The following is a 26,198-nucleotide window of genomic DNA, read 5'->3' as shown; positions in this document are numbered from 1 at the left end:
GCTATGTTAAGGATGGAATACTAGTTTACAGCTATGCTGTATAATGCCTACTTTTATAAAATTAGTAAAATATAGTAAGTGAAACAACAAACATTATTCCTTTTACACATTTAAAACCGTAATATGCAGTGTCACTTAAACTCATCAATTTTCATGCTTAATACTTGTTCATTCATTGCACTGGAAAGTGAAAGTCAAGTTGAGTGCATTGCATTGTGGGATACAATATTTAATGCAGTGTACTCTATATATTGACAATTTTGGTAAATACAGTAAGTCATCTGAATGTTCTATGGCTGACTAGAGCATACTACTCTTATTATTTCAGTCATATCTTTTATATGTTAGAAATAAGATTATGCTAGTATGCACATCCAAATTCATTCCATTTTACAAACTTACGTAGTATATGCAGCACACTAGTATTGTAGTATGTTTGGAAAACCTGTTTGGTAACAGTTATTAAAAGGCACAAATATAGCTTTCACAAACTTCAATATTAAAGTGCTGACAATCATTAATATTTTCAAACATATACAAAAGGAAATTAGCAGGTCTGTTTCTGTGGCCAAAATTCACAGCTTCAGAAAGTCTAATTAGAGCCTCTGCGTTCTTGGATGCTGTTCATTGTTGTGAAACAAAAAGATAACTTCAAAAGCTTCAGAGGTTGCCAGCATGGATTCTTGCCAGAGGTTCATTATTAATAGATCTTACTGGCTGCTCCACACAATTAAAACAGCTGCTGATAGTGTCTGATAAATCTATCTGCACTCGTGCAGCAGGATGAAAAAAAAAAAAGAACAAAATTGGCCTCTTTTCAGATTCCACAAATCTATAATACTTACATCAAGGAGATCCACAATCAGCTCAAGGCTGAACTTACTAATTATGTGAACCAATAATGGTCTGAGATCAGAGTAAAACACTGAAAAAAAATCTTGTTTTCCAATAAAAATGCACCGTTCGAAAGTTTGGAGTCATTGAGCTTTTTTAATTTTTAACTTTAAAGAAAGTTTTATTCAACAAAGACGCGTTTGATAAAGAGTGATTGCAAAACTGCATATAAAAAGTCTTACAAAAATGTATCTTGGATTAAGCCTATTTTTCTTAACTGGAAAATTGTTTTAAGCATTGTATTAAGCATAAATGTGAGACCATTTAGTGAGGTCAAACACAATTTGTACAGTTGGGTAGGAAAAATAAACTGGAAAACAAGACAAAATACTAATTAAGCTGATGATGATTTTGCTTTATAAGCTTGTGACCTACTCACACACCCCTATATAGTTATGGTGGCAGCCACAAAAACACAATTAATGTAATTTGTTCACACTGTTGAGTACAAGACTGACACTGTTTTCATTTCAAAGGCGTCTCGCTCATTACGGGCTGAGAGCCCAGTGCTTTCTGTGCTAAAGCTTCATCAGCTCGGTTCCCACAGGTCCCCTGAGCTCTGAAATGATACTGCACTCCCAATTAGGACGACTGTTTTGGGAAACAGGTGAGAACCCTGCATTACAGATGAGAGAGTATAATAAGACTTTTATGTTAATGCATGTTATATTGGGAGAGAATTCCCCATTTGAGGGATGCAGTGCGGTTTTAACCTCCAGATTAGTGATAGATATGACCAATTTTTATAATAACAGTTAATCACAATAAATATATTAAAATTCAACTAAAACTACTACTATTTTTAATTTAATTTAATTTTATGGCACTGCCTTTTTTGGATACTCAAGTGAATGAAATACTGTACCAGGAATGTGGGGGGAAAGGACAGCAACGCAGTTGATATGTTTAAGGCCCTGAAAGATAGTCCATGTGACTCCATGTGTTCAACCATAATTTTATGAAGCTATGAGAATACTTTTGTGTGCAAAGAACACAAAAATAACGCTAACGACAATTTCTTTTCATCCGTGTCAGTCTTCGACGTGCATTCACGAGAGTACATGACGCATGCGTGTAATGCTACTGACGCAGGAGCCACTGGAAAATTGACTATTTTAACGATGTCCTTACTACCTTGAGCCTTAAACGCGGTAGTTGGTTGCCATCTATGCAGGGTCAGAAAGCTCTCAGATTTCATCCAAAATATCTTTAAGGGGTCATATGATGCAATTTCAAGTTTTTCTTTCTCTTTGTAATGTTACAAGCTGTTCTTGAATAGATAAGATCGCTAAAGTTGCAAAGACTAAAGTCTCAAACCCAAGGGATATTCTATTTAAAAGTTAAGACTGATCCATGCCCTCCTAAAATGCCTCCTTTAAACACGGCCCCACATGTCTACATCCCTGTGTGGGAAGATTTGCATAACACCACCCAGATGTTATTGCAAAGAAAGAAGGCATAACTTTTATTCTCGCTGTAGTATTGTTGCCGCGGCGTGATACACAACGCGTAAAAACATAGTATAATTTATAAGTGTTTATTTCTTGTTTTGTCTTGTCACACGGGACACGGCATCACAATATAGTAAGGGGCGTAGCATTTCCGTCACACGCTTGAGGTATTCGGCCAATCACAACGCGCTGGATAGCTCGCCAATCAGAGCACACCTCACTTTTCAGAATGATGAGCTTTGTAAAAATCGATGCGTTTCAGAAAGGCGGGGCATAAAGGAGCAACAATAATGCACATTATGTGGAAAATAATGTGTTTTTTGAACCTTAAACCGAATAAACATATTGCATTACACCAAATACACAAAATAATGTCCTTTTTTAGCAATGTCATATGACCACTTTAATTTGTGTTCCAAAGATGAACAAAGGTCTTACGAGTTTGGAACAACATGAGGGTGAGTAATTAATGACAGAATTTTCATTTTTGGGTGAATTAACCCTTTAAATCAGATTGCATGATTCATTCTCTATATTATAGACAATGGTCTTTAAACCCCATATTCCAGATCAAGTTTTATGACTCAGAGAGCACATAGTGAAAAGAGAGTTGACAAATAGAGCCATGGAAAAAAGTGACAGAGGCTGGCACTGGTGTCAAAGTGACACGTTTTCGGCCGGGCAGAGTCCCAAGCAGACAGATTTCTCATTGTATTCCACTCAAGCGCTCAGTTCACAGAGCAGCGCCTCACAAAGCTGTCAGTCACATATATTGTGCCACTCCTGCAATGCAGAAAGCAAGGCTTTCGCGTGGGCAACAGTCTCATCAGAGATGCTCCCGTGCTATAGGAGAGGGAAAGAAACATGTCTAGAGGTTCGATAATGTACATCACGTTAGAAAAATCTTAACGTACCAAACACCTCAGAACTAGCAGAGGAGATCGATACCAAGGGAAGTGAGAACTCCAGCGGGAAATAATTAACAAGAGAGCGGGGAGCTAATGTGAGTGTTCTGAGAGCAGTGTTGTCATGAGTGAAGATTTTCCTAGTAGAAAACAAAAAACCTGGGTAGAAGGAAGGGTGACCTGTGATTCTTTGGGATTACAAGAGGGCTTATATTTTCCGTTAATAGAGTAGTTCACTTCAAGAACAAAAATGTACAGATATTGTACAGTCGTGGCCAAAAGTTTTGAGAATTACATAAATATTGGAAATTGGAAAAGTTGCTGCTTAAGTTTTTATAATAACAATTTGCATATACTCCAGAATGTTATGAAGAGTGATCAGATGAATTGCATAGTCCTTCTTTGCCATGAAAATTAACTTAATCCCAAAAAAACCTTTCCACTGCATTTCACTGCTGTCATTAAAGGACCTGCTGAGATAATTTCAGTAATCATCTTGTTAACTCAGGTGAGAATGTTGACGAGCACAAGGCTGGAGATCATTATGTCAGGCTGATTGGGTTAGAATGGCAGACTTGACATGTTAAAAGGAGGGTGATGCTTGAAATCATTGTTCTTCCATTGTTAACCATGGTGACCTGCAAATAAACGCATGCAGCCATCATTGCGTTGCATAAAAATGGCTTCACAGGCAAGGATATTGTGGCTACTAAGATTGCACATAAATCAACAATGTATAGGTTCATCAAGAACTTCAAGGAAAGAGGTTCAATTCTTGTAAAGAAGGCATCAGGGCGTCCAAGAAAAGTCCAGCAAGCGCCAGGATCGTCTCCTAAAGAGGATTCAGCTGCGGGATCGGAGTGCCACCAGTGCAGAGCTTGCTCAGGAATGGCAGCAGGCAGGTGTGAGCGCATCTGCACGCACAGTGAGGTGAAGACTTTTGGAAGATGGCCTGGTGTCAAGAAGGGCAGCAAAGAAGCCACTTCTCTCCAAAAAAAAACATCAGGGACAGATTGATCTTCTGCAGAAAGTATAGTGAATGGACTGCTGAGGACTGGGGCAAAGTCATATTCTCCGATGAAGCCCCTTTCCGATTGTTTGGGGCATCTGGAAAAAGGCTTGTCCGGAGAAGAAAAGGTGAGCGCTACCATCAGTCCTGTGTCATGCCAACAGTAAAGCATCCTGACACCATTCATGTGTGGGGTTGCTTCTCATCCAAGGGAGTGGGCTCACTCACAATTCTGCCCAAAAACACAGCCATGAATAAAGAATGGTACCAAAACACCCTACAACAGCAACTTCTTCCAACAGCCCAACAACAGTTTGGTGAAGAACAATGCATTTTCCAGCACGATGGAGCACCGTGCCATAAGGCAAAAGTGATAACTAAGTGGCTCGGGCACCAGAATGTTGAAATTTTGGGTCCATGGCCTGGAAACTCCCCAGATCTTAATCCCATTGAGAACTTGTGGTCAATCCTCAAGAGGCGGGTGGACAAACAAAAACCCACAAATTCTGACAAACTCCAAGAAGTTATTATGAAAGAATGGGTTGCTATCAGTCAGGATTTGGCCCAGAAGTTGATTGAGAGCATGCCCAGTCGAATTGCAGCGGTCCTGAAAAAGAAGGGCCAACACTGCAAATACTGACTCTTTGCATAAATGTCATGTAATTGTCGATAAAAGCCTTTGAAACGTATGAAGTGCTTGTAATTATATTTCAGTACATCACAGAAACAACTGAAACAAAGATCTAAAAGCAGTTTAGCAGCGAACTTTTTGAAAACTAATATTTATGTAATTCTCAAAACTTTTGGCCACGACTGTATTCACCCCCTTGTCATCTAAGATGTTCATGTCTTTCTTTCTTCAGTCGTAAAGAAATTATGTTTTTTTTTTGAGGAAAACATTTCAGGAAATATCTCCATATACTAATGGACTTCTATGGTGCCCGTGAGTTTTAGCTTCCAAAATGCAGTTTAAATGCAGCTCGAAATTCCACGAAAAAGGGCAGATTGATTTACGGTAGCAACAACCCTGATAACACAAAAACATCTCAGAGACATCTATTTGATGTATGTATTTACATCTTTTTAGAGTGTTTGCTCATCTGCAATAGCTTACGTCTAAAGAACATCTGTCAGATGTCAAATAGACATCTAGAAGATGTCTGTAAGATGTTTATAGTTTAGAATGTTCGTAAAATTGCTCTTTCTAAGATGTTTATCAGATGTATTTACACAGCAGATGTTTTCCAGATTTCCAGATCTTTAGCAGACATCTTACAGACGTACCTGTGCTATCTGGGAAATGCACAACAGTGAACTCCACTCACTTAACTGTAGGGGGCTCCAAAGTTACAAAAATACACAAAACTACATGCAGTTGCTTTAATATACACTCAAAATTAATTTGAAAAATGATACATTATAATAACTTAAAAAAGCTAGCTTAGCATTTCCATTCATCTCAATGGCAGTAGGTCAACTGGCCTTTTAATACTGAAATTCATAAAGGGAAAGTGCTGTCCAGTTGGCAACACTTTTCATGCTTTTAACAGCCCTTGAAAAAAAAATTCCATTATATTTACAGCAGACATTTCACTAATGAAATACTTGCAATTCATATGCTGTTTTTAAAAAAATGGTTGGAATCAAGGATTTGAAATGGATCAAAGAATGAAAACAAAAATGTAGGCCTAAGTGAAAACTATCAATCTAAAGACCAAATAATTTTTCACCATGGTCCAATCCATTACTCTCATTCCTCTTATTCCTACGGTACACAAATAAAATATGAAGTTACAACTGCTTCTGTTTCTAAATAAGTTGCATGTGAAAAAAATAGATTAATGTCACAAGAACATTATTTACTATTCATTTTTTGTTTTAACAGGCTGCCATTTCTTATGATCTGGATACCATGAGAAAACTATTTTACAAGGCTGATTGAAATCCTTATGTCATTCAAACAAAAACTAAAAGGTGTTAGCCAATTCACCAAATGTAAAATAGTTACATATTGCCATGATATTGTGGAATGCCAGTGGAATGAGATTGTGGAATGTTTAGAATGAACTGTAAAAAAACAGTTTTTGATCCTTATGTCAATCGGTCAAAAGTACAAACTTAGTAACACTCTGATATATGAACGCTACTCCTGCCAGAAATTTGGAAGTAAACACATAGATCTTACTGATGTCTAAATGTCTCTCTTCACTGATGTTTGCCATTCCAGCTGAAAAACATTAAATGAAGCAACAGTGCAATTTTTCAGTCTGCTCTCTAGGGATTCTGACCGCTTCCATGGGGACAGAGTAATTCATAAATGAGACTCATGGGAACCTCTGAACTACAGTGTTTGGCCATGAAGAAAAATCACTTTGAGCAAAATCACAGAGCTAATAAGTGCATCTGAGCTTTGCATAATTCTGGAACATATGGCTGAGTCCTGTTAAGAAAACTGGAAGGCAGTCTTTCAAAACAGAGGGCAACAAATGACCTGCAATCCAATAAATATCAGCTACGACTGGTAAATGGATGCATATGAAACAAATATTGACAAATTCATTACATTGAAGCCACGGCATGTCTAATTGTGATGACTGATGCTGACTGAATGGATGAGGCCATAGCCGATATCCATAAAATGTGCCCCTAAATGTGTTATTCTGTCAATGTGTTAGCTATTGATAAATGAGGGGCATTAGTTTGTTGAATGTCCTTAAAATAGTTGGACAGACACCATACTGAATGATAGCAAGCACTGAACACAGATGGTTTGTTTTGCTGTACAAAGCGGTTTCAATTAGAAAACATCTCCAGGGGCAAAGGATAAAAAGTCCATTTACTTTACTGACAGCAACTCTTTCTTCTTCTTTGGAAGATTTTTTCAGACAACCCACATTAAGACAGACATAATTTAATCAACTCCAGCACCACACTGATTGCTCCCAGGAATTAATTGCTGTTGTTATGCGTTATGCCTAACATCTCACACACAAACACACACACAAAATTCAAAAACCACATTTACCAGAAGTTACGGGGAAAAAACAGCAGCACAGATTTGAAAAGTTGCATTATGGAGCTTCTATAGACCTTATAGCTCCACCCATTTTCAGCTCTTCATTGATTGTCTTTTGTCTTCCGTTTGCATTTCCACAGCATGAAGTTATGTTGTACGAATTTGTTATGACATTCGCTTCGAACATTACAATGTGCCTTAACCTTTGTTAACTCTACAATAAGCAAATCTACTTCACCAGCTAATTACTCTTTCAGAGATAGAGCTACTGCAAAAACGGAAGTTTAAAGACAAAATTGAAGATGGCTGCGCAATTGTTTCTTGCATAATGTCTTGCGATATCCTCCTGATTCATTCATCTGCATGGAGAAAGTGAACATAGATAAACAGTGTCCTGACATTTTATCCTACCTGTCAGATTGTCAGGGTGATATAATACAACGAATAGCATTATAAATGTACATACATTTGAAAAAATATGAAAAACTTTTGAGGATTTACGATGCTGATGACCATTAAACGCGTCATCACAGTCTTGTGAAAAGGGTCCATCTTGTTGACATATAGTCCCAATGAAACGTAAATAATTATAAGTCATAAAGTGAAAACTAAAAATTAAAAGTATAGTGAATTTTGCTCGCCTACCTAGGGAGGCGAAATAGTGTAGTGATGGGTACTCGCGTCACTATGATTTTGGTTCACCACTTAAGGTGTGGTTACGAGTACGTCACATAAGAAAGATTGGTGGGATGGGATCTCTAACTTGTAGAACCTCTTTCTGTATCATCAACACAAGGAAGACACAAGTGCAATTAAATCGATTTTATTAACAAAAGATAGACAAGAGTAATCAACAACTACTAAATGAATACCATAAATGAAATAGTAGTGCATAAGATGCATAAAACTGATTATGTTGTGTATTGCTATGTCAAAGCTACGTTATCTGGAAAGATAAACTGTTGTTACTCTGAAAGAAATTAGGTGAAGAACCTTATTATGCATCAAAGATATATGGGAAAGATATGTTATCAATTGCAATCAGCTATATAATATCTAATATAAATTAGAAAATCATACACTGATAATATACAGCAATGCCAAGGTCTCTGGAAGAGGTTTGGATGAGTGATATTTACGTTCTCTATGGTCGAGTGAGCAGATCGGTGGCGGTGACTTCATCCACTGGTGGTGCTGGTAACAATGCAGTGTGGAAAGGAACAGGAATCCGTTTCGACAGCCTTGAACACGAAGCGCTGGAGGATGCTGATCTCCTGAGGGTCCTGTGCACTAATATGGGCTAATTGCCTTGTGTGGCCCTTATAGTGTTAGGTTGCACTTGAAGTTTTATTTATGTTACTATAATTTTCTCTCCTGGAACATGCAAGAAATCAGAGTTATTTGATTTCAAAGAAAAGTAATAAATAGGCTTTTAATAAAATGATCTTGGAGTGAAGCATTTTGGTTTGAAATCAGAGTTCTTTTGATAAAGAAAAGTAATAAATAGGTTGCTTTTAAAATGATCGGTTTATTTTTTTGTGTGCTCCTTTTTGATATTTCAGTACATAGCTTGATATGCTTTTATATAATCCGGAGCTGTGGTAATATGCTGAAGTCACACTGGAACATTCATTGCACAACGATGGTACCAATTAAATTTAATTTATTTTCATTAATTGTTTTATTTGCTCTTTTTGTTGTGCTACTCGACACAAGCCTCTGCGCGCAATGCATTCTGGGAGTCAGTGTGGTAGCTATACTAAGTCATGAGTAAACCTAAAAGGAAAGGTTCAAGTCCCCCTACAGTTCTTTTTAAGTTTTCTAGAACTCTTGTGAGACCCATTGTCAGTGATCTGTCACTTTACAGTCCTTTTGCCTTGATATTAGATTTTACAGTGTACTCCTTAGACTCAGAACGGAGGTTGATCTGCTATCGTCTCACCCATGCAGGGCTCAGACTCAGAACAGTGTGTTGTAACAAAGTTAGAAAAGTGTCGCTAATGTTCTACCAGTGCATTTCTCACTTTCCAAACCACAACCGGAATACATTTTGTGCAAACATGATGAAAAAAGATTGAACTATCATGCATGGATTCATTTTTCTGTTAACAGTTGAGTTTGTGTAAGATGTTGCACTACACATCGCTGCCACTGAGAATACTTATTTCTCTGAATAAGTATGAGACATGTGTGTTGTAGTTTGCATCAGTTTAAGGTTTGAGAACATAGTTATGAATGGATTTGGATGGAACTCTGTGATCTCTCTTTGTTTCACCCATTGCAGCTACATCCAGAGGTCCTAAGGAATTTTTATGGTGGTCACAGCCAGGCCAAAACCTTAGGAATCAGTCTGTTGGTGGGTGAAGGGCAGAAACTGCATTTTGACCAATGAGAAGTCCTGTCTATCCCAGGGTTTGTACCAAAGGTCTACTTCTTGCCTTCTAAGATATGTCTGGCTGTTGTCCTGGCATCTTTATTTGATGGTACTGGACAGTGTGCTTATGTTAGTCCACCAAGATCCAATCAAAATGTAGCAAACCTTTGTCCACTTTTGTGGTCAGAGTGGGGCCCTGCCAAAAACTGGGCCCTGGAATGTGCTGTCCACTATAAAAGGATAAATTAAAGGATGATGGGAATAAATAAACAAATAAATACAAAACTACAAACTGAAAAACTTCAACAATCCTGCTGATAAACAGTCCTAGTTAAAGGCTAATAATAATAGTTATAATAATAGTCATACAATGCAATCTAAACAAGGTTAAAAGGACAAAATAAATCAACTAAAAAATTTAAAACATAATAGCCCTAGACAGATAGTCCCAACAAGAAGCTAAAAAACTAAACTAAAAATAGCAGCCATACAGTGAAAATTAACTTACATTCATGAAATACTGAGAATATATAAATAAACAAGCAAACAAATGACACACTTCACCTTTAAAAGCATTAAAAACAAGATCAAACTGAAACATTCTGTCTGTAACAGTGTAACCAACAAAACAGACCAGCTGTATAGTCATAATGACCTGCTCTTGATGTGGGTTCAACACATTGGTGCCAAGCATATGGTGGACTCCATATGCTCAGCTTCCGTGACATTATCCAACCCGAAAACACTATTCCAGGACAGCCTACAAACTGTAACCCCCAGTGTGCAACTTCGTGACACCAGCAAATGTGGCGTAACACGATTTCTCCTCTAAATTACATTTTGTGAATATTGAATTCTATTATTTCTTCATATTTTTAATCCCTGTTGTTGATATCGAGTTGCACTATGTTGCTATGGCACTCTTTTATATTGCACCCGCAGAAGCTGTCACTGGCCAGATTGCATGGATGTCATAACACGAGGAGGTGGAGAAAAGGCACCTACAGACCTTTCATTATCCATCCACAGAGCAGCTCGGATCCAGAGTCATGACAGTGTCTGCAGTGCCGCCTCTGTGTGCTTTCGTAGCTCTCGTCAGAAAGTCTTACCGCCCTCCTTCACTTTTCAAACAGCCCACAGGTCCTCAGCTTCACAAAGGACCCTGTGGATGGAGCACGACAGCCCCCACAAACCTGTCTCCCGCATTCTAGCTACAGACAGGAAAACATCTCAGAGTTGGTGTTCAGCATGCCACCGAGTGAATCATAAATGTCAAATATGACTATGAGTAAACAAGGATGACACATTTATGAGCTAATGTGACTTGAAGTCTCTGAAACAGTTTGATTTTGTGTCGGATTTAATGAAATGAAATGAAAAACATGATGAAATACATCAATGTTATTGTACAAAAAATATATAAAATCTCAATAATATATATATATATAAACACTTGGAATAATTAGGTTCTTTTTACATATTTTAAAAAAAGTGTCAATGTTGCATTTATTTGATTAAACATACAGTAAAAATAATATTTTATATTATATTGTCAAAGATTATTATAATTTAAAATAACTGTTTTCTATTTTAAAACATTTTGGAATGTCATTTATTCATGTGATTTTTTCACCATATTGTGTATCTTGCATTTTATACATTTATATATACATTTATTATATACATTTTATATCATAAATATTTAAATTTTTTACTTTTATTTATTTAAGAGTGAAAGATTATATCAGGGCTTGATTTTATACATGAGGAATTGATTGGATGGCAAAAAGTGGTTGTTACTTATCAGATCAGAGCCAGCAAAATAAAATAGTAACTAAACATTTTCCATACTTGAAGTATCTGCATATTAAGCTGAAAAAAATGAGAATGAGAATTTTAACATTGAAAAAAATGACAAACTTCACCTTTAAGTAAATGTAATTCATTTTAGCCAGTGATTGCTTATATAATTACATTGCCACACTATAATGTAAAGTGACCCAATCCTCATGAGACAATTAAATGATTTAGAGAAGTCATCCCCGAATACAAGCAAGCGTTGTACTGTGTGACAGGGCTCTACATTTTGCCTTAACTGTGGTAATGAGAGGAAGCTAATTCCCACAATTCATTTTGAAAGATGTCACTGCACGCAAATTGTCTGACTAATCACTGCAATTTAAGCACCAACCACTGAATACAAATATAAATGGGCTTGAGATGTTTTCTTTTTAATAAAGTCACATTTGTTGATGGACTTCAAGAGAGGATTAGTATTGCAATACAATGTGCTCTTAGGAGTGTTAATATATATATATATATATATATATATATACACACACATACAGTATATTTTGAATATATATATTCACTTAATTGGCATCTAGCTGGATTCAATGAGAAGACACTAAGCCTTACTCACAAAGATATTAGACACAGAATGCTTTATTAAGGATCTTTCAGGCAAACAGAAAGCCCACTCAATCATGATCAGTCTAGACGTGCTCAGAGTATCTGCCTAAAGCGGATAGCACAAAGTCAGCTGGAATCATAGTTTTCCTCTCATGGTAATGAGATGCATTGGTTTTACTGAAGTTTAGGATATGAAATATTACCATCAGAAACGAATCTGCATTTTGAATAAATAACATCTAACTGGAGGTGTTTGCAGTCATATTCTTTCACAGATATACTCTCCGTCTGAGCAAACTTATCACAGTCAATCACACCTTTCGGAAAACTGCCTAAAAATAAAAAGCGCACTTAAAGAATGCAAAGAGGAACCTCCCAACTCCAGCCATTTGATCCAAAACTTCCTGAACAGTGAACGCGTGTTGTGAAAGGGCTCCTCATGAATAGAGCCATAACAAAGGAAAGGCTGGAAAGGGTGTTATGCAGCTCAAATCGATGACACAAAGTAGTTACATAATTAATGAGCTTCCTGTACAGCTTTGTTCACGTTAACATTTGAAGCAGATGACAAAGTGGTCGCTGTCTCAGGAGACCTTCTACCTGTCAATAATCTGAGAGGAAAAAATACAGTTCTAAATATAATTTTTCCTCATGTGTGTCTCTGACGAATAACACTTTCCAAATGGATCAATGGATTTTGCTCCAAATAACATTTTAATATTATTTGATGGATTAGATTTTTAAATTTTTTGGACCTCATGCAAAAGAGTAGTTGCCAGGAGGTTATTATGTGGTTGCCAGAGTGTTCTGAGTGCTTTTTAACAACATGCTATCTTCATATCATATTAAATGATATACATATATGTGAAATGATGTGATGTGATATGAAGATATTTTACTTGATATATATATTTTTTATTTTCCGTTAATATATATTTTATACATTATGTTTTTATATTATATTTTATATTGAAGTTTTTAATTTATATTTTTAGACTTTTATTTAGATTTATATATTGAATATATATATATATTCAATTTGTTTATTTTGTTATTTTGTTTATTTATTTTAAATTTAAGTATTGTTTTACTTTATATTATTTTACACTATATATTATTATATTATATTACGTTATATCATTTTTTAATTTTTATTTTGTATTTATATTGTTATTTATATGTATTTAATGTATTATTTTATTTAATATTGTTTAACATCATATATTGTTTTATCTTATCTTATATTACTTTTCGTTTTATATTATTTTATATATTATATTGTAATAATTGTAATTTTTTAAATAAAAAATTATATTATAATTATATTTTACATTTATATTATTAAAAGTTAATTTTTATTCATGTTTATTTTTAATTCTATATTATTTTTATTAATTGTATGTATTATTTTATTTTATGTTGTTTACCATTTATTGTCTTATATTATATTGTTTTAATATAATTTTATAGATTATATTATTTTTCTGTATTTTATAATATTATATCCAGTGCAATTACAAATCTGAAAAAACAATTAACAAAACTGCACACACATTATCAATATTTTTTTCTCTGGCAAAACACAGTTACTAAATTACATTATTGTAATTGATTGTAAATATTTTAAATATTGTTATTTAATATTCCTCCTCATGCAAAATGTAGTCAACCTTCAGCCAGAAGGTTCAATCCAATGCACTGATTGAGACAGATCTCTAGAGCTTTTCTTGCTGAGGTAGGCATAAGTTGCTCTGACATGAGGAGAGTAAATTCAAACCTTCCCATCATGGATAAAAGAATTTCCTGACACTCAACATTTAGATGATGAACCATCATTTTAAAAGTGCACTCAAGGTCATTTTTCCTCATTAGAAATGTTTTACAATTTATAGGTTTTGTAAATATGTTTGAAAGCATATCACCGACCTATAAAACTGTTGCATTTCAAATCATGCAAAGTTGAGATCAGTTTATCACAGTAAAAAAATAAATTAATTGTGGCTAAGAACATCATTAAGTGAAAACAAAAAAGGAAAGCAAAAACAAAATATTGAAAATGTATCTTTAACTGAATACAGTGTGTAATGTTCAATAATATCTGCACACTAATTGCACATTGAATTTCATCAGTGCAGCAGTTATGTAAAAAAACAAATTACAGGAATGGTGCAGAACATTAGTTTAGAGATGTGAAGGGGGAAATAATAAAAAAAAAAAAAAAAAAAAAAAACCATTTACTCTGGGTGTTTCTTATCTGTTAGAAACAGAGCTGTTTTCACAGTCCCACTCATAAACCCATGCTAATATAAGACAATGATGACTAAATAGAATTTGCACACTGAAATTTTCTATAACATCTTATATCTTGTGTTTGGCATATTGACAATCATACCGCTGTGTTGCTTCTTCTACTGCTTCTTATTCGCAAACACAAATGCAGAATCAACAATAACATTTTGTCACGGTGACATTTCTGACATCTCAGCACTTCTCTGGCCGTTTATCGCCATCGCTCTATGCACGCAGGTTGCTCTTAATAGTCGTGGCACCAGGCAGAAAATATGCAAATGAGCTGGAGAGCACAAAGAGAGGGAGTGATTTGATTATGTTTCAGTTAAAGATGCATCATATGAGTCAGCTGCAACCATAGAGGAGGAACGCTGCTCCTTCACACTCCCTTACACTCTAACAACCTTCTAGAATAGGCTCTTACATAAACATTTCAGAAATAAGCGCCATTCACTAGGTGATCATGCTTATCAGTGCAGCATGAATTCCTGTGCAAACACTGACCAGGAGAAATGGTATTCTACAGATTGTGTTTCCTGGCGAGGAGTACAGACCAGAGTATAATCTGTATTTGAAAGGGCTGTGAAAATCATATTTATATGGGGGAAACCTATCAAGAACACAGGAGCAGTTACAGTATATTTCACTCCAAATTCAAAGAAAAATAAAGAAAATGTGACCTGTTTTAGGACCTTTTTTGTATTGTTGATGTTATTTTTACAACAATTAAGCACCATTGTCATAAACACAGTGCAAAAATAATGCTTTATTATTTAAAATATGCTTATATCAATTTTTATTATTTTAATTTATTTATACTAATCATATAGAAAGTAGTAGCTACTTTTACTGCACTTTGTTATTCTTCCTGTTATTTACCCATAGAGGCTAATAAATCTCACACATTCACAGTAAAAAGATTATTGCTATGTTTAAATATATGGATAGCATGGAAATATTTGTGTTTTCATGTTGGTTTGCTAACACTTTGATTTGGCAGAACTTTGATTTTGATTTGATTTTTTTTTAAATATGATAATATTTTTACAAAAAAATAACAATTTTTTTTTTATTAATACGCCTATTTTTTTTTAGCTTTTTAATAATACTTTTTTTATATTTATAACAAACTTTTACAACATCTATACTGTTTTAAAATTGTTTTAAAACCAACAAATAATTTTAAAATAACTTTTAAACATTGGTATTCGAGTCATTTTGTATAAACTATTTTGAATAACATGAAGATCCGGCCAGTGTTCGTCACTACATTGACTCTTATGCAGATTTTTGTGTAGGGAGGATAAAGAGTCTCAGTAGGGTTTCTCAGATTATCGCGTCTTTGAGATAAACGCCCAGAGCTCTTGCAATCTTCACAAGGAATTCACATCACTTCAAGGCAGCTGTCAGGTTCAGTTGCGCGACTGAACAACACAAACATCGAACTCAAATATCAAAACCTTTAAGAAGAAGTTGAAAACCACAGCCTGATATTAAGCTCTTCGGAAAATCCCTACTTCAGTCACTGGAAAGCACTGCAGTAGTAACTGGTGTAACGGAGCAGAGCAGATGGAGGGATACGGACAGCTCCTCCGAAAGTATGAATGAAAACCGAGGCGAATCAACGCGAGCAACACCTGTGCTGAAAAAGCACGTGTTTAAATGTACTCCGACGGGGGCATTAGTTGAAACAAGCTTAGATACAGTTCAGAAACAGGATATGAAAGCGAACAGTGGTCGCGTGCACGGATTTGTATTCTCTCGCACATGCACGCGCTCCTTTGCTGCGGCTCTTGTTCACACAGATTTGTAAAATACAGCATCAAAACCGTTTTATCGTCAGACTGCATTTGGTCTTTGCTCATGCAAAACATAAAACATGCTGTTCAGCTTCGTTTACCAGCTCCGTTGTCATGTTCTGCTGTGTGGAGGCAATCATTGTAGGATTCAGCACAGATCCAGCTCCTAATGCAGTTCACTTCAAAGCCTTGTTTGAGTTCGTGCTGCAAGTTGCTCTACACACCCCACTGGCGGATCCCTTTAATAGGATGGTGTAAAGTTGGCCATCTCTCTCTCTCTCTCTCTCTCTCTCTCTCTCTCTCTCTCTCTCTCTCTCTCTCTCTCTCTCTCTCTCTCTCTCTCTCTCTCTCTCTCTCTCTCTCTCTCTCTCTCTCTCTCTCTCTCTCTCTCTCTCTCTCTCTCTCTCTATTTCCTCTCTCTCAGAGCCTATTGACGCAAACTAGGATCTCTCTCTCTCTCTCAACTCTCTGCTCTCTGGCTTCTGCTCCCTCTTTCTCCCACAGTTACAGTGTCTGAGCCTATTGACCAACTAGGATATAATCAAGCATACACGCTGCTTCTAGATAGATAGCCCCTTTTTCTAATTTGATAGGCATCAAATGAGCATAGATAGATAGATAGATAGATAGAACATAAGCATAAATAATCACTTATGCATCTACAGAAAGGAAATATTATTTTATTTATTTATCTAATTAATTTATGTTTGGCCCACTTAAATTACCAGCATCAAAAGCAGCAGTAGGACAAGGTTTTTGAATCTTAGATGCCACAGATGTATATAAAGACCCGCTTTATACTGTGAAAATTACTATATCAATTAATTATTTTTATATATATATTTTTTTATTGTAGTCAAATGCATTTATTTAGTTCAATCTTATTTTTATTATATATTCATTATCTATAATTATTTCTATTATTGCAATGCTGTTCTCGGATTTTTTTTTTTCATGGACCTCTCTCACTAGGTTTAAATAACGAATAAGTGGAGATGAATTTTACTGTTTTTGTTGTTGTTGTTGTTGTTGTTGTTGTTGTTTTTTAAAGAAATTACATTATGCCCAGTTTCACATTTTTATACTATTTAGTACGCAATTATATACATATTTTGAAATTGTTAAGTATTATGCAGACCCCCAAAGACAAAAAGCAGTACCGCAGACGCACTGTACGTACTGCAAGTTCTTTGGTACGGCGTTGACGCGCATACGTCAACACGCCCGGCCGCCGTTGATTGGCTGGCGGGTACATTTGAAACGCAACTCCTCTAGACGCTAACGTTAACAACATATCCGGGAAAACCAACTTGGTTGAACACACCTACACAAATCCTTAACCCAAAATATCAAAAAAAATCTATTTAATGAATTAATTTAGTGTTTGTTCCTAACGACGAGTCATGCTTACCAAATCGTTTAAAATATCTTTGATTGCATATCGTGTTTTCATAAATGCGGGAGAGCTAGCATTATTGTGGTGTCAGTACACTTTTGATTTAAATGCGGGAGAGGTTATGTTATGTACAATTTTAGCCTCATTTTGCCAGCAAAAAACGAGTTTGATACTATATTTATTAGCATTATTGTGGTGTCAGTACACTTTTTCAAAGGATTTAAAAAAGTAAATAAGTTATTAATATTTAACATCGTCACTTTATTATGCACTTTTACTCTTAGATTTTTAGTACTAACGTTACTACTACAACTATTATTTTGTGTATTTTATTCGGATGCATATTAATATTCATGATTTGGCCACTCCCCCGAAAATTATGTATTGCTGAAAAGCCACAGTGTCCAAACAGTGGCATGTATGGTCGCGAGATATTAACAATAATCATATGCCAACTTCAAATAAGTTGCTGGGTCTCCGAATGATATAGGTTTACTAGAAGCAAAATAAATCTACCTTATATGAAATGGTATACGCGCTTTAAATGTTTTTCTGCAATGCAGGAGGACATGGAGACTGCTGTGATCAATCTTTACAGCATTTTTGAAAGCATGCGGGCACAAGTTGATGTTCTCAGTGAAAGCATTGAGCCCCGTAAGTACTTGTTGTGGTTTGAAAATTTAAAATAAAATACATACATGCACTAAATATTCACTGCCGTTCTTTTTCTTCATCAGAGTTCATTCAGATGGCTTTGAATTTTGAGGACAGCCGTCGTAAATGGCTGAGGCTCGAGCAGGAGCTGAATGCTTGTAAGGAGGTGCTCACCAAGGCCGAGACAGAGCGAGGAGCTCTAGAGGTCAAGCTCAAACATGCCCGCAACCAAGTAGATGTGGAGATCCGTAGGAGACAGAAAGCTGAGGCTGACTGCGCAAAACTGGTTTGTAGGCCTCTTTTTCCATGTTGCTTGTGTTGTAGACCTGTTCTCTGAATTTAGGCTAAAACCAGATGTTTTCTTGTACTGCAGGACCGTCAGATCCAGCTCATCCGGGAGCTGTTGGTGACTGAAGGCTCCAGTAACAGCATCCAGTTAAATGAGGAGCAGCGCTCAGCTCTGGCCTTTCTGAACGCCCGTTCCCAGAATCCTGCAAACCTCAACACTAGCCGCCGGTAAGAGAATGAACATGAATCTTACTTCTGTAATATGATGGATTTCTAAGAAAACCTGGTTATCCTTTAAGAAATCTTTCAGGATTTGATTGGAATCATTAAATCTTTTAGATGCCATGGACAACCCAAATATTATGAACGTCCTTATGTGAGGGGACCCCATTGTAAAATTGAACAGGCATCTATACAGTTTCTTTTGTAAACACCCCATATATACTGTGAAAAATTAATGCTATAATTAAATAATGCTGTTTAAAAAAAAAAAAAAAAAAAAATCTTTGTATTAAGTTGCATTATTTTTTTTCTCTACTTATTATAGTTGTGTATTGTTTTATTTACTTTTTTATTTGTATTTTTTTAAGATCCTCTTTCAAAATTTTAAATTTAAAACATTTTTAAAAAACAAAACTTGTGGCAAATGTTACATTTATTACATATTGGTAAAATATAACAAAGGTGGTGATATTTTTCTTTCATTCTTTGGACTTTAAAGCCTTTTTAATGGACTATATCTTATCCAAATGGAGAAAATTCCATGAATGTCATAAAAGACAAAAGAACTGTTTTTCACGATTGAATTGTTGAATTCTTAATGCTGTAGGCTGTAACTTGTCTTACCTTAATTATTATTTTTTTTTCACAAGCTCTACAACTGACCACCATTGATGAATCAGCCTCTATCTTGTCAGACATCAGTTATGATAAAACTGATGATTCTTTGGTATGTATTTTCCTTAAATATTAAAACCATAATTCTTATATGTAGGCTATTCCTGTGTCAAACCTGACAGGGAGAAAGTGAAACATTGTTCTGAAATAGTTTGACTGCCTCATCTTTTATTGATGGAGTTTTGTTGTTGCAGTAATTTATTTTTAAATGAAATTTCTCTTTGAAAAGGACTGGGACTCTTCTGCAATCAGGGCTGTTCGTCTCAAGAAACGGCAAAAGAGAGTAAGCTTCCCAACAAAGCCGCATTTAATTAAATTACTTCCAAATTTCAATAAATATCTGATCATTTAATCTCAATGCAGCGCTCCTCCCGAAACCACACAGACGGCCCCCCTGCTGCTGCCAAGAGTTCCCGTTCCACCGGCCGTACCTCTGAGAAAGTAAGATTGGCTTACATAAGCACAAGAATGACTCTTCAGTTTAAAGGCTCCCTGCAGGGCTCTGCTTTAGTCATTACGAGTAAAATGTTTCCACATAGGAGTGTGAATATTGGAAGGTTTTGTCTTCTCTTGACATTGTGAGAGCCAACAAGCTATTCCCTGATTGATTTTGATGTCTGTATGCTGTTAATGTCCAGTTAATACAGCCATATTTTAGCTGAATGTGTAATCAGTTAGAAATGATTTGACAATTAATGCAAGTCACGTTTTCTCAGGGTAATGAGTCTCTGGTGGCTAAGACCACCGTGACGGTGCCCGCTGATGGTGGACCCATTGAAGCTGTCACCACAGTGGAGGCTGTTCCTTACTGGACCCGGAGCCGCCGAAAAACTGGTAAGCCCACTTGACTAAATGTATTATTGTGACTCGTGAGGGCTCAGTGCAGAGCAAGAGAATATTTGCATGAGTCATTGATTAAGCGACTTTCTTATTGACTGAATAATAATGTGCAGGCCGCTGTATTACAAACAAGCTCCGCAGTGAGTCATGATATATGGTTGCAGAATCATAAATTATCGAACAGGGTCAAAGATTAATTTTATTTTAATAATTTAATACACGATTTGAAGGACTCTGGGGTGTTTTAAATTACCCCTACGAGTCTTACATTTGACCTCGTTGAGTCTCCAGCCTGGTACTCTTTATGTGTGTATATATATGTATGCGTGTGTTTGTTTTATATATATTCTTTCATGTGTGTGTGTATATATATATATATATATATATATATATATATATATATATAGTATGCGTGTGTTTGTTTTATATATATTCTTTATGCAAGGGCCGTTTTGTATAGGATGTTTTTCCTGATCATTTCTCACACCCCGACACCTATCATTTTTGTATGGGATGTTTTTCCTGATCATTTCTCACACCCCGAGCCTTTGCATTTCTGTTTAAGTATTCTGCAGTAGTGAGCAGTGCTTTGTTCTTCAGCTTCTGTGGAGTGGGACACTGCTGACACCGATTCTGTTCAGTCTATGGATGTGTTCAAGCAGCCTGGTCAGCCCAATGGAGAGATCAGGACGGAGCCCAGCACTCCCCAGGGCAACGGAGGTGTCCGTCTGCATGAGTTTGTCTCCAAAACGGTATGATGCGCTGTTGCATACTAATCTTTTTAAATCTCTCACATCAATGCAATTTTGTTTCTATTTATAATTTGATTGCGCAAGACAGGGCTTTTTAAAATTGGGTTCATGAGGGATATATAGCTGAATGAAAAGCTAATAAATACTAATGTGAAGTTTTAAAATGAATTAAACACTTACTAAAAATATATTTGATTAATTTACGACTTTAGAGAAGTTAAATTTTTAAATCTCTTATATCTAAAATCTCTTCTTTAAAGACACAAAAAGGAAGTAGTGACATATTTCTTCAGTATTGTGATGTACACACCAAGTAAAGTTTTCAAAGGAATAAAACTGTATCACTCCAATTATAGTCAATGAAATGATCTACATAGGTCTGTTTTTAGCCCTCACAGCTCATATCTGCCTGGCTCTTGTAATTTTTCTTAGGTGATCAAGCCAGAGTCTTGTGTACCATGTGGTAAGAGGATCAAATTTGGGAAGATCTCCTTAAGGTGCAGGGACTGCCGTGTGGTGTCCCACCCCGAGTGCCGTGAGCGCTGCCCTCTGCCCTGCATTCCAACCATGACTGGGACTCCAGTGAAATCCGAGGAGGTGACAAATCTTTATCATCCAACTTGAGTATAAGCATACCTTATTCACTCATTCCTTCTGGTGTGAATTTTTTCATTAATTTTTTTTTCTTTCTTCCTCTCTATAGGGCATCCTAGCAAATTATGTGTCCACCTCCTCTCCCATGATTCCTTCGCTAGTGGTGCACTGCGTAAATGAGATTGAACAGAGAGGCCTGCATGAGGTAAGTCAATAAAGATGCTGAAATCTTTAATACTAGACAAGATCGGTCCTGCGTAAAACCTGCATATTGCTTTGATAGACTGGTCTGTACCGAGTGTCTGGCTCTGATCGAGTGGTCAAGGACCTGAAAGAGAAGTTCCTGCGTGGGAAGACCATTCCCTTGCTCAGCAAGGTGGAAGATATCCATGCCATCACTGGTCTCCTTAAGGACTTCCTGAGGAACCTCAAAGAACCCCTGCTGACCTTCCGCCTCAACCGTGCCTTCATGGATGCTGCTGGTTAGTGTCTGGCTGAATGTACACCAAACTTCAAAATAGGGGTGTGCGATATTGCCAAAAAATAATCTAAATATTTTCTTGGATTTTATCGATATTGTGGACAGCTGACTCCTAAAGTTTTTGATATTCTTCATTTTCTGTGTGGTGGTCAGTTCACACTGATAGAAATGAATCTTTTCCAATATGTTTAAATTCATTTTTACCTTTATAAAGCCATTTTTCTAAAAGTGTGCATTATCTTTTGAGTCAAATTCTTACATTTAATCAGTGAATTAGAATGAGAATTTGGGCTGGTACCAAGCAAATGAAGTCAGTAGCAATAAAATTCTTCTTTGCAGTGCAGAGGAAACACAGAAGCTGCATCCTAAGTGGCATTTAGATGTATTTTAGTGCAGAAAAATGAATGTATTTAACCTGCACTTGCAAATGCATAAACGTTTTATACATTAAATATAATGATATATTAAACATAAAACGTTGAATACTGTTATTTGAAATTATTTAAATAAAAAGAATTTTGAAATGTGAAATTAAAAACGCCAGCAGGTGGCAGCAAGTCACTTTTAATAAGTGAGTCATTGTGACTGAACCATTCATTTAAACGGTTGATTCATTCAGGAACTAAACACCATCATGTTGCTCAGAGATGCGAAACAGCGCTGTGGCTGTGTTTGGAATTATTTTTGTTGTCTAAATAGAACAAAAACAGGCAATACGGTGTCTAAAACATAAATTGAAAGTTGAACAGAAAAGCATTCATTTGAAATAGATGTTTTTTGTAACATTATGAATGTAATTTTTTTTTATTTTTCCAGAGCTGTCCGATGATGACAACAGCATCGCCTTGATGTATCAGAACATCAGTGATCTTCCACAGCCCAGCAGAGACACTCTGGCCTTCCTCATCATCCATTTGCAGAGGTAAACGGCACACACAGTCTCTGATTCTACTGTCTGCTTTATTAGCATTACCAGAAACTTCACATCAAATATAAATTTTATACACTAAAAATATTATTTTTAAGCATTACCAGCTTCAAGGATGATGGTTATACTCTTGAAATGGTGTTATAGTTGTGTATTTTTAATTTATTTGTGGTGATGTAGACATCAGCATCTATTCAACAGTTAAAATGTATTAAACCTGTATTTTACAATGGCATTATTTCCTCAACAAACAAAACATCAATGATAATATTGTTACACAGTTCTTTCCAGATTTGTATGCCATCAATCTTAGATACACTATTTCATTCCTCCAAATGTTTTGTTTTTTCTCCTTTTTAACAGCAATTAAATGCAATATAATATGAAGAGCTAATAAAGTATCAATGTTGCAGACATTTAACGATCAATAGAAGTGATTAAAGAAAAAAAATGTTTCCATCAAATATCGTTTTTATGATGGTTTGTGTTCTTAGTTTAGTAACACTATCTATTCATCTTAATTTGAAGCAATATTCTTGGATATTAAAACCCAACACTTGTGTAGGGCGGTAGTTTTTAGGCTGTGAAATAGATTATTTCAATATGATGAGACTATTTCCATCATGTTCAGGGTGGCCCAGAGCAAAGATACAAAGATGGACATAACCAATCTGGCTCGGGTATTTGGACCCACAATTGTGGGTCATGCCGTGCCTGACCCAGATCCAATGACCATCCTGCAGGACACAAAACGGCAGCCGAAAGTAAGCAACCTTAATTGGGGTCTGTCTGGGCTGTGCAAAAGTGTACATTTTTACTTGTTGGTGTTTTGGCCCTGTTTTTCACCAAGCTCTCTCTCTCTCTCTTTCACAGGTGATTGAGCGTCTCTTGGGTCTGCCTGTGGAGTACTGGAGTCAGTTTATGATCAGCAACAACAACCAGGGTCGCAGTGATCACATGATCATCGAGAACTTCAATGTCCACGCAACTCCTGATCACAAAAGTATGAATTTCATAGCCAGGCACTAAAAAAAAAAATCAAACCATCACCTGATCTTGAATTCAGTGTGTTTATTTTTTTTCCCTTCTATAACAACGTGCTTCCTTTTTTCTTTTCTTTTTTTTGTAGCAAGTATGTTTGGGCCCCTTACGACTCCTGACCAGCAGATGAGCAAGACCCCATCATCCAGCTCTCTCTCCCAGCGCATGAAGAATGCAACTCTCAATGCAATCACTCCAAAGTAGGCTATGTTTGAATCCTATTACGCTCTACCAGTGTTGTTCGAGTAGAAGTGAACCAACCATCATCTTGTTTTCAGGTTTTCTAGCAGGAGCAGAGCTGCAGTCAGCGTCCATCGCCAGGGGCACTTCTTCGCCTCTCCTCTCCTGAAGTAGCCCTGGAGCTCCTCAAGGCTGAGTTTTTCTTTTCTTTGGGAAACAGCTGCAATATATTACATTATCCTACTTGCATATTATGTCTGGTTTGTCCATCAATTTGAACCATATTAGCACTACTCTTTTTATCTGTCGAGTTTTCTAGTAACTTTTGTATTTTAGTTGCTTTTAAATGTTTTAATGTGCTGTTAACAACATTCTCACAACCAAAGCGATGGGCAGATATAAGCACTTCCATCAGTCACTGAATCCTCTATTAACAACCGAATATGCATCAGTTTGGGAGTTCTTGATAAAGAAACCTGAACTTGGTTGTAGCATCTAGAACAAAAAAGGTTATGCTGTATGCAAGATACATGTATGTAGTGTAATCTGTGTATTGCTTGTATATTGTGTTTTACATGGAACGACAAGCAAAATCTCAGTCTCTTAGAGGGTGCAAGGCTGTAGATACTATCAGGTTTTTCTATTTAGAGTGTAAACTGTGTTTTTAAACACGGTCAAGCTTAGGTTTTACAGCCAGTAGGTTTAATACAGAATTTAAGATGATGCTGCTGATGTTAAATTTAAATGATCCATTTGTTCTTTGAGATACACTGTGCTTTTGAAACGAAGAAAATTGAGATTCAATTTGTATGCAAAAACACCATTGGTTGTTTTGATTGGGCATTTTGTCTTTCAGCTCCATAATTGCTTTTGATCATAAATGAACATGGCCAGAATTCTTTTAGACTTTCACTATGGCATTGATTTATGTCTTTATGCAGTTGTGGCTCAGATTATTGAACTTTTTACCGTATTTAAAGTAGAAAAACGAAAAATGTTGCCCTCTGGGAGAATTGACTGATTTTGAAGGATCTGTGCCTCGTTCAAGTCATAAAAGATTATACTGATTGGACAGTCTTTACTGTATACACTTAGTCGTTTTCCTTTCAGTGGTGTGATGTTTTCTGGACCAGTAGTTGTGCAGCACTGAACTGTCAAGCTTCCATCGTTTTAAAAGGGCAATTGTTTACTGTGTTGAACATTGAAGTTGATTTATCAACTCGGTTGCTTTTCAATTTAATTTGAGTGATATTATATAATACAAAACCTATTCTTAAAATAAAATAAAATAATTCAATTCAATTCCTTCTTTCTTCTGTAACACACCACATTGCATTGGGGTTTAGAGTTGGACTGAAGTGACGAGACTTAAATGTTCACATTTAAAATACAATACAAAGTCACTGAGGCACAACGCGTGCCAAAATACAAGACTGGGTAGTTGAATTAATGGAAAAAGAGAAGCATTGATAGATTTCTTGAAGAAAGTCTTTGTGGATTACGACTGCAAAGTAGCTAGGTGTACTGAAATTGTTACAAACAGGAACAGGGACATCTATGTAGATTTTTTTTTTTTTTTAAGGAATTATTTACTCAAATGTAAATTTGGATCAAATTTATGCACCCTCAAATCAGCCAAGATGTAGATGATTTTTTGTTGTTGTTGTTTTTCTTCATCAGAACAGATTGTGAGAAATTGTTAGCTTACACTTGCTCACCAATGGTTCCATTGCAGTGAATGGGTGCCCCAGTCCATCATTTAACATTGTAAAGTGAAAAGCTGTGAGTTTGCAATTAAACATTTCAATGAATTATAACTTTTATTTAGGCTAAAATAAGAGTTTTCTCTTCATAATATTGCTTTCTCCAGTGGAAAAAGTCCTCTTACCTGAATCAGGAGTGAAATATGCAAAGATCAAGCACTGTTTACAAGTTTAAGTTTATATTTCTAAACAAATATGTAGGTGAATTTTGATGTGAGAGGACAAGTGATGAACT

At 36.0% G+C, this 26,198-nt stretch overlaps 2 protein-coding genes across 3 annotated transcripts in view; one reads left to right on the top strand and one right to left on the bottom strand.

Annotated features, from left to right (window-relative positions):
* LOC109048134 (inactive dipeptidyl peptidase 10) overlaps positions 1 to 16,405 on the bottom strand; it is a 46,371-nt gene extending 29,966 nt beyond the window's left edge. Inside the window, exon 1 of one of the 2 annotated variants that reach the window (XM_042750189.1) lies at positions 16,251 to 16,405. In XM_042750189.1, coding sequence (XP_042606123.1) covers positions 16,251 to 16,289 — 39 coding nt within the window. In that variant the 5' untranslated portion in view covers positions 16,290 to 16,405. The remainder of the gene's footprint in view (positions 1 to 16,250) is intronic. The other variant, XM_042750188.1, reaches the window with a different exon arrangement.
* Positions 16,406 to 18,038: 1,633 nt separating this feature from the next.
* LOC109048427 (rac GTPase-activating protein 1-like) lies at positions 18,039 to 24,851 on the top strand. Its single transcript, XM_042750742.1, has 16 exons — positions 18,039 to 18,199; positions 18,283 to 18,485; positions 18,573 to 18,708; positions 19,360 to 19,436; positions 19,614 to 19,667; positions 19,748 to 19,825; positions 20,101 to 20,218; positions 20,825 to 20,976; positions 21,409 to 21,573; positions 21,680 to 21,775; positions 21,854 to 22,052; positions 22,868 to 22,973; positions 23,611 to 23,743; positions 23,853 to 23,982; positions 24,109 to 24,220; positions 24,299 to 24,851. The coding sequence occupies exons 1-16, from the start codon at positions 18,067 to 18,069 to the stop codon at positions 24,372 to 24,374; spliced, it is 1,968 nt and encodes a 655-aa protein (XP_042606676.1). The 5' UTR covers positions 18,039 to 18,066; the 3' UTR covers positions 24,375 to 24,851.
* Positions 24,852 to 26,198: the final 1,347 nt, after the last annotated feature.

This window comes from Cyprinus carpio, chromosome B23 (assembly GCF_018340385.1).
Source record: "Cyprinus carpio isolate SPL01 chromosome B23, ASM1834038v1, whole genome shotgun sequence".
NCBI lineage: Eukaryota > Metazoa > Chordata > Actinopteri > Cypriniformes > Cyprinidae > Cyprinus > Cyprinus carpio.
The sequence above is the reverse complement of the archived record's forward strand: the minus strand, read 5'-3'. Positions and strand labels throughout refer to the sequence as shown.